This window comes from Salvelinus sp. IW2-2015, linkage group LG15 (genome assembly GCF_002910315.2).
Source record: "Salvelinus sp. IW2-2015 linkage group LG15, ASM291031v2, whole genome shotgun sequence".
NCBI lineage: Eukaryota > Metazoa > Chordata > Actinopteri > Salmoniformes > Salmonidae > Salvelinus > Salvelinus sp. IW2-2015.
Window position 1 is genome coordinate 59,058,768 of NC_036855.1, and position 15,834 is coordinate 59,074,601.

The 15,834-nt window shown below is 41.0% G+C and overlaps 1 protein-coding gene across 1 annotated transcript in view; it reads right to left on the minus strand.

Moving 5' to 3' along the window:
• LOC111974427 (eukaryotic translation initiation factor 4 gamma 2) overlaps nucleotides 1-4,555 on the minus strand; it is a gene marked incomplete at its 5' end in the record, with an annotated part of 5,366 nt that extends 811 nt beyond the window's left edge. Inside the window, 18 exons of the mRNA XM_024002141.2 lie at nucleotides 91-299; nucleotides 401-605; nucleotides 709-967; nucleotides 1,070-1,285; nucleotides 1,395-1,499; nucleotides 1,600-1,728; nucleotides 1,846-1,941; nucleotides 2,051-2,214; nucleotides 2,310-2,445; nucleotides 2,537-2,719; nucleotides 2,799-2,909; nucleotides 2,992-3,143; nucleotides 3,229-3,295; nucleotides 3,440-3,571; nucleotides 3,679-3,781; nucleotides 4,033-4,158; nucleotides 4,241-4,306; nucleotides 4,473-4,555. Of these exons, the coding sequence (XP_023857909.2) occupies nucleotides 91-299; nucleotides 401-605; nucleotides 709-967; nucleotides 1,070-1,285; nucleotides 1,395-1,499; nucleotides 1,600-1,728; nucleotides 1,846-1,941; nucleotides 2,051-2,214; nucleotides 2,310-2,445; nucleotides 2,537-2,719; nucleotides 2,799-2,909; nucleotides 2,992-3,143; nucleotides 3,229-3,295; nucleotides 3,440-3,571; nucleotides 3,679-3,781; nucleotides 4,033-4,158; nucleotides 4,241-4,306; nucleotides 4,473-4,555 (2,542 nt within the window). The remainder of the gene's footprint in view (nucleotides 1-90; nucleotides 300-400; nucleotides 606-708; nucleotides 968-1,069; nucleotides 1,286-1,394; nucleotides 1,500-1,599; nucleotides 1,729-1,845; nucleotides 1,942-2,050; nucleotides 2,215-2,309; nucleotides 2,446-2,536; nucleotides 2,720-2,798; nucleotides 2,910-2,991; nucleotides 3,144-3,228; nucleotides 3,296-3,439; nucleotides 3,572-3,678; nucleotides 3,782-4,032; nucleotides 4,159-4,240; nucleotides 4,307-4,472) is intronic.
• Nucleotides 4,556-15,834: the final 11,279 nt, after the last annotated feature.

Below are 15,834 nucleotides of genomic sequence, written 5' to 3' on the forward strand. Positions count from 1 at the left end.
AAAAAACCTGTTTGAACAAAACCCTTCTAGGCAAATGTGCTTGCATAAAATTAACCCAAGTAATAATTTGACCCTGTGACCTGTACRTACCTTTAGGGAAAGYTTTAGCRTTGCAGTGGACCTGCAGTGCATAGAGGGCACTGACTTGCAGRTCCTGGTGATCATGCAGGAACTTCTGCATCACTGGCTTGAAGGCCAGCAGCAGCTGCTTCTCCTGGTCCAGCTGTTCTTTAGTGGGGGCTGATAACTGGTCTTCTTCCTCACTGGCATTTATCTCTTGGGCAATGTACTGCAAGAAACTGGAGGGGGGAGAGCAGAATTCAGACAGTCTTAACATAAGTCATTTCAAGATGCATAACCACAGAACTCTGCAATGTGGGCATTAGCCCTTTCCCCATACCTGGTCATGAGGATGTTGACGAAGCCCTTGTCAGTGTGGAGCTTAGGGGAGATGTTGTCCTTGATCCACTTGTAGATGGACTGGGGAGAGGGGTCTGCTTTGATCTGCTTCAGCAGTTCCTTTTCCAGCTTCATGAGTGGGAATAAGAAGCTCAGGCCTTTGCCCTCCAAGATCTCTAGCATGCGATCTTTGTTTTGGTCGATTTCTGCAGATGTGAGTTTTGGCAAATGTCAAAATCACAACAATCATGTTCAAATGTGAAAACTTGATAACTTTCTAGGATAAGTGTTTAGGAGATGTTAACATACCAGGCAGCATCTTCTGCATGTTGACCTTGCTTTGCTGGAATAGATCAGTGAGCCACTCTCGATCCTTCAGCTTGGCAGTCTGTTGCAGACAAAGCAGGAAGAGGGGAAAGTGGGTGCCATTCTCCAGAGGGTGGGCCAGCTCATCCATGCTCACCAGGTCTGCGATGATGGCTCGAGCCGCAAACTGGGCCAGGTAGGACTTCACCAGAGGAACGTCCACTTCGATCTTGGGACACTGGTCCAGAACACTGAGGAAAGCCTGTAAAAAAGTACACAAAGGCATGTGGTGAGTAAATTCACTGAACAGTAGAACCTTTGATATCTTACAACAAAAGCTCTTTGCCATGACTGGAAGACTGACCCGCATGAAGCTCTCCCCAGTAACAAGGCCCTCTGTGCGGAGTGTGTGGATCAAGGTGCTGGCATGCTCCTTGTCTTCATCTGGGCAGTCAAGAGAACAGATCACGATCTTGCTCAACATCTCAGGCAGGAAGTGTTTGGGAGCCTTCATCTCTCTTACACAGTTCACAGCTTCATCAATGTTTTTGCTGTTCAGGTAATCGGTCACTATGGTCTCCTGATAAGATATAATATGGACAAAGATTGTTAAGTTTCACTTTTTTTTCTCTCTATGGGGCAAAAAGTATAACTTGAGGGAGTGCCTGAGATAGTAAAGTGGAACATACGGTCATCTTAAGCAACTCTTCCTTTGCAGGAGGCGGTTTCTTGGTGGTCTTTGGAGGTTTTTCCTGAATTGGAGGAGGGTTGGTTTTCAGACCAAGCAGAGGAGGCTGAGGAATGATAAGACCGTTTAGAGTGGGCACAGACTTTAGATAAGGATCATCTCCAGCTTAATACTATAAAAAAAGCAGTATGCATGTTTGTCTTTACCTGTCCCAGTGGTGGTGTTTGAGTGTGTGGAGGTTGAGCACTTGGAGGAATCATTGTTGGTATCTGTGGCTGCAACTTTGGCACTTGGTTTGTGTTGAGAAGGAATGACTGTGCCGGCCTTAGACTGATCTAAGAAGGGGAATAGAGGGTATTATGCATCGTTCTCATCTCTTGCATTAAAGTGTTTTGGCTTATTGCCTGTGCAAACGGTGGTTTAAAAGAGTGGGTATCTACCAGGTGTTGTACCTCATCAGCGTTGAGCGATCCTTTCTTGATGAAACGCGGTGCCATGTCCTTAGACTGAGCCTGCTGTTGCTGGTTCTGGAAAATTTGATTCTGCCCCTGAGAAAATATTTGAAATTACTTTGGATGCAATGCCATATCCATCAAGATTTGAGCAGTTAAAGAATACTAAAAAGCTACTGCTTTTAGTAAAGGGTGTAACTTTCACCTGGTTAGTTTTGATGAAGGGCTTGCCTCCCATCTCGAACTGAGACTGGGTAGCAGGGGCTGTGTGCCCACTGTGGCCGTTGAAGAGTGGGTTGGTGCGGTGACGGCCCATGGTGGGCGAATACCGGTCCTGAATCACTCCAGGACCTGTGCCGATCCCACTCCCTAGTAGCCAGGACACACATGTTAAACGTTGGACAACAGGACTCGAGATGGACAGCAAAACTCAAACTACTCAAGAGAGTCAGTCATGGATGTACCTGGCATCTGTCCAAACATATCCGCCAACCCTCCAAGAGTTTCCCTGTCAAGTTTCATCCTAGGCATGAAGGGCCCCTCCAAAAAGAAGTCAGTCCTCATTCCCTGGGCCATTGGTGGAATAAAAACACCCAAATCCTGCAAGACAAAGCAAACGTGTATTAAGACAAGCCGTGGCAATACAGATTCATAAGATTTAGCTGCACTTAATAAAGAATGGTTAACTAACTTTTACTGCTTCCTGACGAATCTGGTTAATCGTCTTTGGTCCATTATCGATAAAAGCTTTGCGAGCCACCCAATTGTTCTCTCGCAACTCCACTGAATCCTGCACCAGGAAACGAATCCTTGCCGGCAAGTCCTTGTTGTTCATTAAGGATTTCATACGGCCAAAGTACTGATCCATTAAAGACTGCAAGAGAAACAAAATTAGCCACGCCCAAATGGAAAATATTAAGATAGTAAATAAAATGACTCGAGTATATGCTTACCCTAGCCTTTTCATGATCGAGTCTAGGCCCCACTGTTCTCATTATCTGACAGAGGCACTCCAAATCTTCCCCCATATCCTTAAGTTGGACTCTCTTCTTCTTTTCCAAAAGCTRAAATAAAGACRAARGAWTWGTTAACATGCATTTCATATGGTTTAACAWTGTAAAAACAGTWCTGATRTATTCRACTTACTGTTTTGATGCACTTATGAAGGATAGATTCATGGATAAGATCAAGTTTGCCCAGTTCCCCAATGAATTTGATATTGCCCAGCATCTTAAACTTGGCAATGGCATGCTGCTCCTCTTCCTCAGAGGTAAGAGGGTTGTCATGTTTGTCATAGACTGAGGGAATAGAAAAGAGCAAAGGTTAACACAATCAACCACACAGGGCACAGAAAATATGCACATTTTTCAAATGTTCACTCACTTTCAACATTTTTGGCACGGTTCTCAAATTCATCTTGAAGCTTAGAAATCAAAAGTCTCCTGAATGTCTGCAACACACATTGTTGCGAAATGAAAAGATTAGAAGGGAAAAAACACCAAAACGAGATTCATCAATGTTGTTTAAACCCCCATGATACCATTGTCTATAATGGTAGTAATCAATCTGTGATGAGGATGACAACGATGCTTACGGTGCTTTGTTTTTGTGACGTTTGGATCTCTGGCGATGGGCCGTCAAAGTTCGGTGCGTCCTCTGCCAAGCGCAGACATAGCTGAGCATAAAGCGAGCTATACTTGGGCTCTTCGAGGGCTTTGTCAACAATCTGTTTGAAATGGGGTGACCGCACACTTACCAATATAGCCATTTTCCACTCGATCAATAATAAACATTAATGCACACAGAATTTAATGCTAATAGATTTTAAATTACCAGCAAGATCACTCCTTTTAGGACGAGTTTTGAATCTACGCCCACATTCAGGAGCTCAAGGCATAGCTTGTCAAACTTCTCGGGGGTCAGTTTATTAAGTATGCTGAGGATAGAAAGAATAGGAAACATGAAAAATACTGCATTCTGAAGACAAGGCATTATCTGGTTTTAGAAAATAGCACCACTAACACACATTCACTGAAATCTGCTGACTTGAAAACGGGCCAGTCATTTCTGATGGATTTCAAAAAAAGCAACGGGAAGCAACCAGAATCAAGTTGGCAAACAGCCTACAAGATTACATTTTTATTTGAATCTAATTTGTGTAGCCACAATTTATTAGGGGATACATACCCTCTCACTTTCCTGAAGATTGCATCATGTCGTTCTTTTTCGTTGGAGGCATTGGCATCTCGTCTAGTGCTTCGTGAAGGAACCCATCTCTGAACGCTAGATCCTGGGGCTTTCCCCAGGAACTCGCTGCAATTAACAGCATTAGTGACATCTGAAGTAAGATTGTTTGGAGTAACATTWWGTTTTRGTAAAWTGGCTTGAATAGTACCTGTTGCCGACAGTCTTGGGATGGTACTGAGAGGCACCCCTACCTCCTCCCCCACCCGAAGAAGCACTGTGGAACAAATATGATTTACTTGCAGAATAACGTGAACAAAAGAGCATAGCTAGGACTATTAAAGCTATAATCTATTCTACACTATGAGGGATATCAGTAGGAAGTGAAACAACGACCTATGAGGACTATATTGCATTTAGACTGAAATAAGTTACAATCTTACCTGAAACGAGAAGCACCCCCTTCAGCAATCACACTCTCCACTTTGGCGGCTTGACAACGATGAATTCCCGAAAATATTAATATTCAAAGGGTGGGGGTAGGCAAAAGCGACCTTTAGAAAGAAAAGCCTTTTTAGAGTACAAAGTAGATTAATACATTGACGTATGGCATACACTTCCTGCTAAAGCACAGAGTTAGCTAGCTAGTTTCACTCGCAGCTAACGTTACACATCCTTTGTTGTAAATGCCTAGTAGCTAACGTTAGCTAACTAACGTTACTGTAGTAGCCTGTTTGACTCATTTAACTAACTAAACAACATGGCAAGGACGTTGTAATGCTGAGATTCCGAATCCATGGCATGTTTAGCCATCCATGTCTGTGTTGATCAATAAATTGATCACTGTTTTGGTATCAATTTACTAATGATTACGTTAGCTAACAAGCTAGATAATTAATGTTACCGGTAACTAGCTCATCATTTCCTCTCTGCCTGTTGGTTGAGGTGGACTAGTTAACTACGTTAGCTGGCTAACTAGTTAGTAAGCAGTCACTTTCAACATTTCAACATCATTATTGTCAGCGGTCTTGTGATACGATATCAACATTTACAAAGCTTATTGGCTAACGTTAGCTGTCATCATTAACAGTTAAATGAAAATAACAATATGCCGGTTCTGTGTGGCAAGCGCTTAATATTAGTAGTATTTTACCAATGCCAAGACTCAATTTTCTGCTAATGTGTCGTGATAAATTGTAGTTAAACTGCTAGTTAGGTTATAGACTGCTATCCAGTTAGCATACGCAGGAAACGCCACATTGGAAAGCTAGCTAGGCTAACAATCGGAAGCCATTTTAGAACAGTTAAACGGCCAGCTAGCCAAACCTAAAGTTAAACACTGACTAGATTTAACGATCATACCTTCACCGAAGGAACGTCAGTTTTGTAGTTTGTGTGGTTCCAAATGTGAGAAATAAAAATAAAGAAGGAAGGACCCTGTTTGGTCGTGATTAATTAACTGGAAATACTGAAATAAAAAGCAGTGCGTTCCAGGACCAGACCTCGCACCGGTGAGAAGAACGCTGACCGTAATCTACGTCATGCGTTGATGGGACTGCCAGTCTTTGTATCACACATAAAACAGAATCAAACACCCCCCTCTCCAAGCGCCCCTACATATTTAAAAAAAAATCCCTAAATAAAAAATGTAACGTCAGTTTACTCGGGGAAATAAACGCAAGATGTATGTATGTGTTGTATTCCTGGACTGAATGCATAAACTGCATTATCTCTCAATTGTTATAAAGCCTTTTATCTAATTATTTTTTATCCATTATATCAGAGGTTACTGTCTGTTTTTTCCATTCTATTTATTTGTGTCTGAGCTATTGTAAATGTGAGTTTGTGTTTTTATATCATTATTAGTTGCATATGTGGATACAAAAAAAACATATGTGGTGTTCTCCCATGGTAAAAAAACCTCTTTTTCACTTTCTGTAAAGCCATGGGTAGTATGTGTCTCATTGGCACAATTATCAGAGAGCCAAAGTGCACAGGATGTGGACCCAGACAATGTGGTCATTTGCCAGTACAGTACATTGATTGACTGGGGGTCCGGTGCCTCCAGGCAGTATGTTTAGGTATAGGAGGCTCACTGACACATCTCTGATAAAAGTGAAAGAGGATACTGGTTTCATGTAGCCTATTGTTGTGAGTTCTTAGGGATTAAACTTGATTCAGTGGGCTATTTTACGATTGTCCTGACTTTCAGTATTCTCATACAGAGATTTCAAAACATTAACACTATTTGATTTACAGTTCAGTGTAGTGTACAGAACGTTCTGCTCTGAGATTTCACATGGTCATGATGAACTGAGATGAGGGCCAGACTATGTTGCTGAAAGAAGTTCCTGGAACTTGCTTGTTGTGACACTATTGCTTGTTGACACTATTGATCAAAATGCTCATAAGGTCATGTTAAGTCAGATCCTCATGCCTCTGGTAAATGGCTACCAGTGCTCAGGTATCTTTTTCTACCACCCACACCATACATACAATACAGATCCTGACTTATTCACTGGTTGTACCTCAAAGCCCTCCACCAGCAGCTGAAACTTTAATCAATCTTTCTCTTGTCTATGTGTCTATTGGTTTTATGTACTGTTTTGTGTTTGTCAAGGTTCACTAGATTACATCATGGTCGGTTAGAACTTTAAGCACTATATGTAAGCACTGTTTTCTAAACAACTGGGCATAGACGTCAATTCAACGGCCATTTCACCTTGGTTCCATGTAATTTCATTGAAATGACATTGAAACAATGTTGATTCAACCAGTGTGTGCCCAGTGAGATGGAGCATAGCCCTAAATAAAGGTTGAATTATCAAGGAAGTGAGCATTGTGTTTCTCCCAAGTATATTTCCGTTTGGAAGAAGAGGTTCTTGAGGCCGGCATGACTCAAGGCTAGACACATTCCATTCTGCCAGTCTGTACCTGTCGGTCTCTCGTAGTGTGTCATCAGCCCAGCCCATTGTCTGCCACAGTAGACATTAGGAAATGCCAGGATGGAATACACAGACACTGATAGATACATTGACGTTTTCCTATGCTTACTGGCAACCATTAACATTGTACAGGAAGCTGTTTTTACTACATACAGTTGAAGTCGGAAGTTTACATACACCTTTGCCAAATAAACTCAGTTTTTCACAATTCCTGACATTTAATCCTCGTAAAAATTCCCTGTCAGTGAGGTCTGTTAGGATCACAACTTTATTTTAAGAATGTGAAATGTCAGAATAATAGTAGAGAGAATTATTTATTTCAGATTTTATTTTTTCATCACATTCCCAGTGGGTCAGAAGTTTACATACACCCAATTAGTATTTGGTAGCATTGCCTTTAAATTGTTTAACTTGGGTCAAACGTTTCAAGTAGCCTTCCACAAGCTTCCCACAATAAGTTGGGTGAATTTTGTCCCATTCCACCTGACAGAGCTGGTGTAACTGAGTCAGGTTTGTAGGCCTCCTTGCTCGCACACACGTTTTCTGTTCTGTCAACAAATTTTCTATAGGATTGAGGTCAGGGCTTTGTGATGGCCACTCCAAAACCTTGACTTTGCTGTCCTTAAGCCATTTTGCCACAACTTTGGAAGTATGCTTGGGGTCATTATCCATTTGCGACCAAGCTTTAACTTCCTGACTGATGTCTTGAGATGTTGCTTCAATATATCCACATCATTTCCCTTCTCATGATGCCATCTATTTTGTGAAGTGCACCAGTCCCTCCTGCAGCATAGCACCCCCATAACATGATGCTGCCACCCCCGTGATTCACGCTTGGGATGGGGTTCTTCAGCTTGCAAGCCTCCCCGTTTTTTCTCCAAACATAATGATGGTCATTATGGCCAAACAGTTCTATTTTTGTTTCATCAGACCAGAGGACATTTCTCCAAAAAGTACGATCTTTGTCCCTATGTGCAGTTGCAAACCATAGTCTGGCTTTTTTATGGCTCGTTTGGAGCAGTGGCTTCTTCCTTACTGAGCGGCCTTTCAGGTTATGTCGATATAGGACTCGTTTTACTGTGGATATAGATACTTTGTACCGGTTTCCTCCAGCATGTTAACAAGGTCCTTTGCTGTTGTTCTGGGATTGACTTGCACTTTTCGCACCAAAGTACGTTAATCTCTAGGAGACAGAACGCGTCTCCTTCCTGAGCGGTATGATGGCTGCGTGGTGTTTATACTTGCGTACTATTGTTTGTACAGATGAATGTGGTACCTTCAGGTGTTTGGAAATTGCTCCCAAGGATGAACCAGACTTGTGGAGGTCTACAATGTTTTTTCTGAGGTCTTTTGATTTTCCCATGATGTCAAGCAAAGAGGCACTGAGTTTGAAGGTAGGCCTTGAAATACATCCACAGGTACACCTCCAATTGATTCAAATGATGTCAATTATCCTATCAGAAGCTTCTAAAGCCATGACATCATTTAATGGAATTTTTCAAGCTGTTTTAAGGCACAGTCAACTTAGTGTATGTAAACTTCTGACCCACTGGAATTGTGATACAGTGAATTATAAGTGAAATAATATGTCTGTAAACAATTGTTGGAAAAATTACTTGTGTCATGCACAAAGTAAATGTCCTAACCGACTTGCCAAAACTATAGTTTGTTAACAAGGAATTTGTGGAGTGGTTGAAAAATGAGTTTTAATGACTCCAACCTATGTATATGTAAACTTCCGACTTCAACTGTATATTCTGCTAAACGAGCATGTCTATTGAAGTATTAACATCAAGTATGGGGCTGCAGGTAGCCTAGTGGGTAGAGCGTTGGGAAAGTAACCAAAAGGTTGCTGGATTGAATCTCTGAGCTGACAAGGTAAAAATATGTTGTTCTGCCCTTGAACAAGGCATTGTAGACTGTCATTGTAAATAAACATTTGTTCTTAAATGACTTGCCTAGTTAAATAAAGGTACAATTTTAAAAAAATTCTGAAATGTATGGTGGACCAGAAGACCTTGACACAGTACCTGGAGGCTCTGGGGAAATGAAATCAGTTTAATCAGAGATTGTCTATGAATTATATCCACGCTGACAGACTTGCTTGACATCTGCCAAGTTTTTCTATTTCCCTCTCTGATGAAAAGCCCATTATCTCCAGTCTTGATAGATCCCTCAATGGAAGCACAATAGTGTCATCAGGGTTGGGTAGGTTACTTTCTAAATGTAATCCGTTATAGTTACTAGTTACCTGTCCAAAATTGTAATCAATAAGGTAACTTTTGGATTACCCAAAATCAGTAATATAATCTTTTGGATTACTTTCCCCTTAAGAGGCATTAGAAGAAGACAAAAAGGATCCGTCAAACACATTTGGTTTGTGATCATATTGGTCTCTGACTTGTGGTCAGACTTGCTCAGGTGGAACAAACTTAAACTTGCATCTGTTTTCAATGCTGAATTGAATGCCATTAAGAAAACAGAAAGGCGTCATAATGTTTTTACTTTGCTGAAAACATCCTTTCTGAATTTAAAAGTAATCCAATAAGTAATAATTTAGTCTTTCAAAAGTATCTGTAATCTGATTACAATATTTTTGGTGGTAACGTAACTGATTACAGTTACAGTTTTTTGTCATCAGATTACATGAGCATTGTGAGCTAATGCTATTTTGAAGGAATTCTTGTACTTCATTTTTTTTAAATTCAAGACAATGACCAATCAACATCACATGAACACTTAGAGTACCTTTCAAATTCTATGGTCAACAGACCCGAGATTCCTTTGTCAATGTGGAACCTGGCTGGTTCATGGTCAGTTCTTATTACCCACTCAAATCCTTTTCTTTATCTCTCATTGTGGAGGTATAGACTTTCCCTCACATTTCTACAGGCAGCTGTGTGACTGTAAGGCTTTCTTAAATCATTAATCACAGAGAAATAGACCAGCTTTCTGGCTTTCAGCGCCCACTGCTGCTAATAAGGCCCAAAGTAATGCCATCAGAAGGCCATTTGTATGAGCTTATTGTAAGCGAGTTTACAGTAGGCCCTATGTATGTAGTGTTTGTGTGCGCCAGTGCCTATGCTAATGTGTGTGAGTAGCAGCAGGTTTTAGTTTGGGGTCTTCAATATACAGTAGCGATTTACAGTACGAGAACTGCCTTGCTGCCCTCTTTTATATGCATTTGTCATTTTAACAGTGCTTACGTATCATCAAATATATTACTATCTGTGACTTTTCCTGGAGCGTTGTCATTTCAGTTTCATATGCAACCTCCCACATTATACGGACTTGCCTAGTTAAATAAAGGTTGAATAGAAAAGTGCTCAGCACTTAGAAGCTCTAATAATTTCACTCACACATTGCTGCCTTGACGGTTTTTGACCCTAATGGGAGACTTATATGATCCTACAGTGTATTTATATTTTCACATTATAGACTCTCATTGCAATACGCCCCATGCAGGAAGGCCAGGGCCCAGCACTTAGTAGCTCTAGTAATTTCACTCACACATTGCTGCCTTGACAGTTTTGGACCCTAAAGGGAGATGTATATGATCATACAGTGTATTTATGTTTTAACATTATAGACTATCATTGCAATACCCCCAATTTAAACAAGTTATTCATGATAGTTCATTTAACCTTTATTTAACTAGGCAAGTCAGTTAAGAACAAATTCTTATTTACAAAACTGGACGACGCTGGGCCAGTTATGCGCCGCCCTATGGGACTCCCAATCACGGCCGGTTGTGATACAGCCTAGATTCGAACCAGGGTGTCTGTATTGATGCCTCAAGCACTGAGATGCAGTGCCTTAGACCTTCATACATGAATCCTGACTAGCAATATGATAGGAATCTCACAAATGCAAATGTCCTAGCAACATTTACCAAATATAAATGGGATAGAGAAAAAAGAAAGACAAATGGAAGTCTTTTCAATGCATATCTCCAATGAAGAATACAGCATAAGCATAGCAAAGGTGAGTTTAGAAATGTAGAAATATTTATGAATCATAAATGATAGGTAACATCAAATCTTACCTGTAGTAATATTTATCTGAGCTTCTATGTCTGTTAGAATGTTAGGCTATCAGTACCCAATATTTCTGATAGGCTATCAGTACCCAATATTTCTGATAGGCTATCAGTACTCAATATTTCTGATAGGCTATCAGTACCCAATATTTCTAATAGGCTATCAGTACTCAATATTTCTGTGAAGGACTCATATTATTTACTTGCTCTATTACAAATGACCAGTAGATGGTACTGACGAGCTCTTTATAATTTGGAGCCTCTGCTAGTTTCTCTTCTCTACCTCACATGCACACAGAGTGTTCATAACAAGCTGCATGATGTGCCAGGAATCCAGCCTAACTCTTTGAGTGACTAAGTAGATCACCTATTTATAGAATTGTCCGTTTTTTACTAGTTGTTTAGTCAAGTGACGAAACAAACGGTCTGATTAAATCCTAGTGTAAAGTGAACTAATGATACCCCAGTGTGGTTCATTGGGGATGGAGTGTTTGAGTGTTGCAGTATGGTACCGCTTTTGAAGACTGAGGCACACTGGTTGATGACTGATAGGCAGACTCTCTGACAAGCTGCACTCTGAGAGATGGAGGTCCAGCCTCGACAGTAATGGCCTGTCAACCACCTGACAGAGTGACCCATCTTACCCCAGTCTCACTACACTTACATCCCCCTAAAGTTATTAATCTGTGAAAAACTCACTTCTCCCAATATTTAGGTTCAATAGCACTTGAGGTTGTCATCATATTTCAGAGGGAATCGCTGCAAATTCTTAAATGATCCATGATCTGTGAATAATAAGCAAACAACATTTTCTGTTTAAGTATAGTTGACTGTATCCAAGAATTAGAAACACTGTAAAGCCAGCTGATGTGAATGGTTAATTCCCAGCTGTGTTGGAATGAAAAACGGAGCTCCAAATGTTGCATAATATTGATTAATTTCAATCAAATCATATAATGAGAGTGCTCGTGTAATCATTTCATGGGTAAAGAGCAAGGTACTTTTAGTTTAKCTGTAGTCCTGATACCCAGGAGTGGCAAGAAAGTTTACAGACAGACAAAAACCTTGACCCTACTCAAATGAGCCACTGTTATGTCACTGTATAATATTCCCAACCAAATCCCTCAGGCTTAGTGAGACAAATGGCCGTCAGATTGGTTGTGCCAAATGACTTTGGCATGCAGGGAGGTGTCCTGTCAGGACTGAGCGATGTGGGTGCTTTATCTCCCACTCTGATACACACTATGAATTAAAGCCTGATTAAAGGACTGGCCTATCTAAACAGGCCAAGCCACCTGGGCCAGCTGGCCAAAGAAGAGAAAAGACACAGGGTAAGGAGTATTTCATTGTAAAGCATTTAAACATAGAATGTGGTCGTAATACAGTCATGTGTTATAGGCTAGATTGGTAGATTTGCAGTACTGTTTTCTTGATTCCCTTTCAATGTTTAGATGGACTTCATTGTCTTTAGAACTTATAGAGATGCTGACATGAAGAGAAATGTGTCCACCATCTCTGTCCACCAGAACTCAATACTTGGCCATCAAGTGGTGTTTGATGGATATTACCTGTGGACTGAATCTTATGACAGACCCTAAACTCTAGGTATTGATCGAGAGAGGGCTTGCAGCCGTGTGTGGAATACTGAGACTGGAAGCAGTCTCACTCACTGACTGAACATACTGTACTGTACTTTATTTTGATTGTGTGTGATGTGTGATTTTTAGTCATATTCAGATTATTCATATTCAAATGAATGCTGCAGTCATGCAGCAGTGACGTTCTCAGGGTTTATCCTGACCGTTTTTTGTGTTTCGGAATAGAAAAGCATATGGTCTTCTTGTTGAGAGCAGTACAGCTGTTCATAGCACACTATTTCAATAAATGCTTTCTCGCTACACTCACTATCGTATGTGCTTTGTGTTTAACATGCGATGTGAAAACATTTACAAATGTTTGAGCACAGACCAAGTAAATATGTTTATCTGAATTTAAAATCCACAATGAAGTCTGGGACATCCTCACTGGAGAGAGTTATGCTGGGGTTTTCAATAGGTGGCCTTGGACGAAGATTTAAAAAGGGCTGTCGAGGCTTGGTGAGGCATTGTCTGAGGAATGAATAATGCAGGCACACACAGTAGAGAATTGAAATGAAATGCTTGTGTGTGATGGCACCAATTTTCAGTTCAAGTGAAGAACAGCTCAAAGATGATTCTGGGTGTCTCCATCATTTTGGAAAAGTCCATAGAAAGTTACACTCAGTTCCCATGTTGCTCGTTATGAATGAAGTGTCAAGCATGTCAGCTCAGAGATGTTCAACACCCAGCAAAGGCTGAATTTACAGTGGGCTTTCAGGAGATTTATCAAATACAGTGCATCCTTGATGTGATGATTTCATGGTTGTTTGTGATTGGAATCTTCAGGGACAAAATGTAAACATTTTAGCATTGCCAAATATGATAAATCTATGTATTGACAGTCATATATCTTATATCCATTGATTTTGTTTGACTAATCTTCATCCACTTTCCATATCAGCGGTCTTTTCCACGAGATCTCCATGAGGGAGATATTTGTTCTGCTGTAGCAACACCTCCAGAACAGAGCATTTATCACATCCTCAAGCACTCTCTCCAGAGTTGTTTTTACCAACAGTAAACAACTTCTGTGCCTCACACATATATGTGAGAATTGAGACAGGATAAGGCCTGGCAGTATCCTGAAGGTGTTCACACTGCGATGTGCCTAGATGTGCTGTTTATCTTGGTGCTGGCATGTTATTTCCTGCCAAAGGTGCTCTTCATGTCTCATACTGCATGTGTGTGAGTGTGTTTGCTTGCATGCCTGCAAGCATCCTCAGGTCCTTGGCTTCAGTACGTTGTTATGACGGACCTGCACTGTATTCAGCAGTGGGGGAGGATCTATGCCAATATTCCAGGAAGGCAAGGCTGCAATCTGCATGTCTTTGATCATGTTTATATTTCAGAATACAAATTAGTTTAGCCAATACTGACCTCGTTTTGAAGGAGGCAGGGTGCTTTGCCCTGCATCCTGAATCTCATATACTGAAATATCTCTGATCTGTCTGCCACAGAGCCAAAATCTCCATCTTCTGCATTTAATATTCCTTGATGAGGAGATGCGACCAGGCTTTATGGTAGCCTTGGTTTCTGTGAATCCCAAGTGTGGTCAAAGAGAGCATGGCTTTTTATTACACTGAACAAAAATATAAATGCAACATGTAAAGTGTTGGTCCCATGTTTCATGAGGTGAAATAAAAGATCCCAGAAATGTTCCATACGCAAAAAAGCTTTTTACTCTCAAATGTTGTGCACACATTTGGTTACATCCCTGTTTGTGAGCATTTATCCTTTGCCAAGATAATCCATCAGTCTGACTGGTGTGTCATATCAAGAAGCTGATTAAACAGCATGATCATTACACAGGTGCACCTTGTGCTGGGGACAACAAAAGGCCACTCTAAAATGTGCAGTTTTGTCACACAACACAATGCCACAGATGTTTCAAGTTTTGAGGGAGTGTGCAATTGGCATGCTGACTACAGGAATGTAAATTCTTCTACTATAAGCCGTTTGTCGTTTTAGAGAATTTGGCAATACATCCAACCGGCCTCATGACCACAGACCACGTGTATTGCGTTGTGTGGGAAAGCGGTTTGCTGATGTCAACGTTGTGAACAGAGTGCCCCATGATGGCAGTGGGGTTATGGTATGGACCATAATCTATTTATTTTATTTAACCTTTATTTAACCAGGTATGCAAGTTGAGAACAAGTTCTCATTTACAATTGCGACCTGGCCAAAATAAAGCAAAGCAGTTCGACACATACAACAACACAGAGTTACACATGGAGTAAAACAAACATACAGTCAATAATACAGTAGAAAAATAAGTATATATACAATGTGAGCAAATGAGGTGAGATAAGGGTGGTAAAGGCAAAAAAAAGGCCATGGTGGCGAAGTAAATACAATATAGCAAGTAAAACACTGGAATGGTAGATTTGCAGTGGAAGAATGTGCAAAGTAGAATAGAAAAATGGGGTGCAAAGGAGCAAGTAAATAAATAAATAAATACAGTAGGGGAAGAGGTAGTTGTTGGGCTAATTTATAGATGGGCTATGTACAGGTGCAGTGATCTGTGAGCTGCTCTGACAGCTGGTGCTTAAAGCTAGGAGGGAGATAAGTGTTTCCAGTTTCAGAGATTTGTAGTTCGTTCCAGTCATTGGCAGCAGATAACTGGAAGGAGAGGCGGTCAAAAGAGGAATTGGTTTTGGGGGTGACCAGAGAGATATACTCTGCTGAGCGCGTGCTACAGGTGGTGCTGCTATGGTGACCAGCGAGCTGAGATAAGGGGGACTTTACCTAGCAGGGTCTTGTAGATGACCTGGAGCCAGTGGGTTTGGCGACGAGTATGAAGCGAGGGCCAGCCAACGAGAAGGTAGTATATGGTGTATATGGGCTTTGGTGACAAAACGGATGGCACTGTGATAGACTGCATCCAAATTATTGAGTAGGGTATTGGAGGCTATTTTGTAAATGACATCGCCGAAGTCGAGGATCGGTAGGATGGTCAGTTTTACGAGGGTATGTTTGGCAGCATGAGTGAAGGATGCTTTGTTTGCAAAATAGGAAGCCAATTCTAGATTTAACTTTGGATTGGAGATGTTTGATGTGAGTCTGAAAGGAGAGTTTACAGTCTAACCAGAACACCTAGGTATTTGTAGTTGTCCACATATTCTAAGTCAGAACCGTCCAGAGTAGTGATGCTGGACGGCGGGCAGGTGCAGGCAGCGATCGG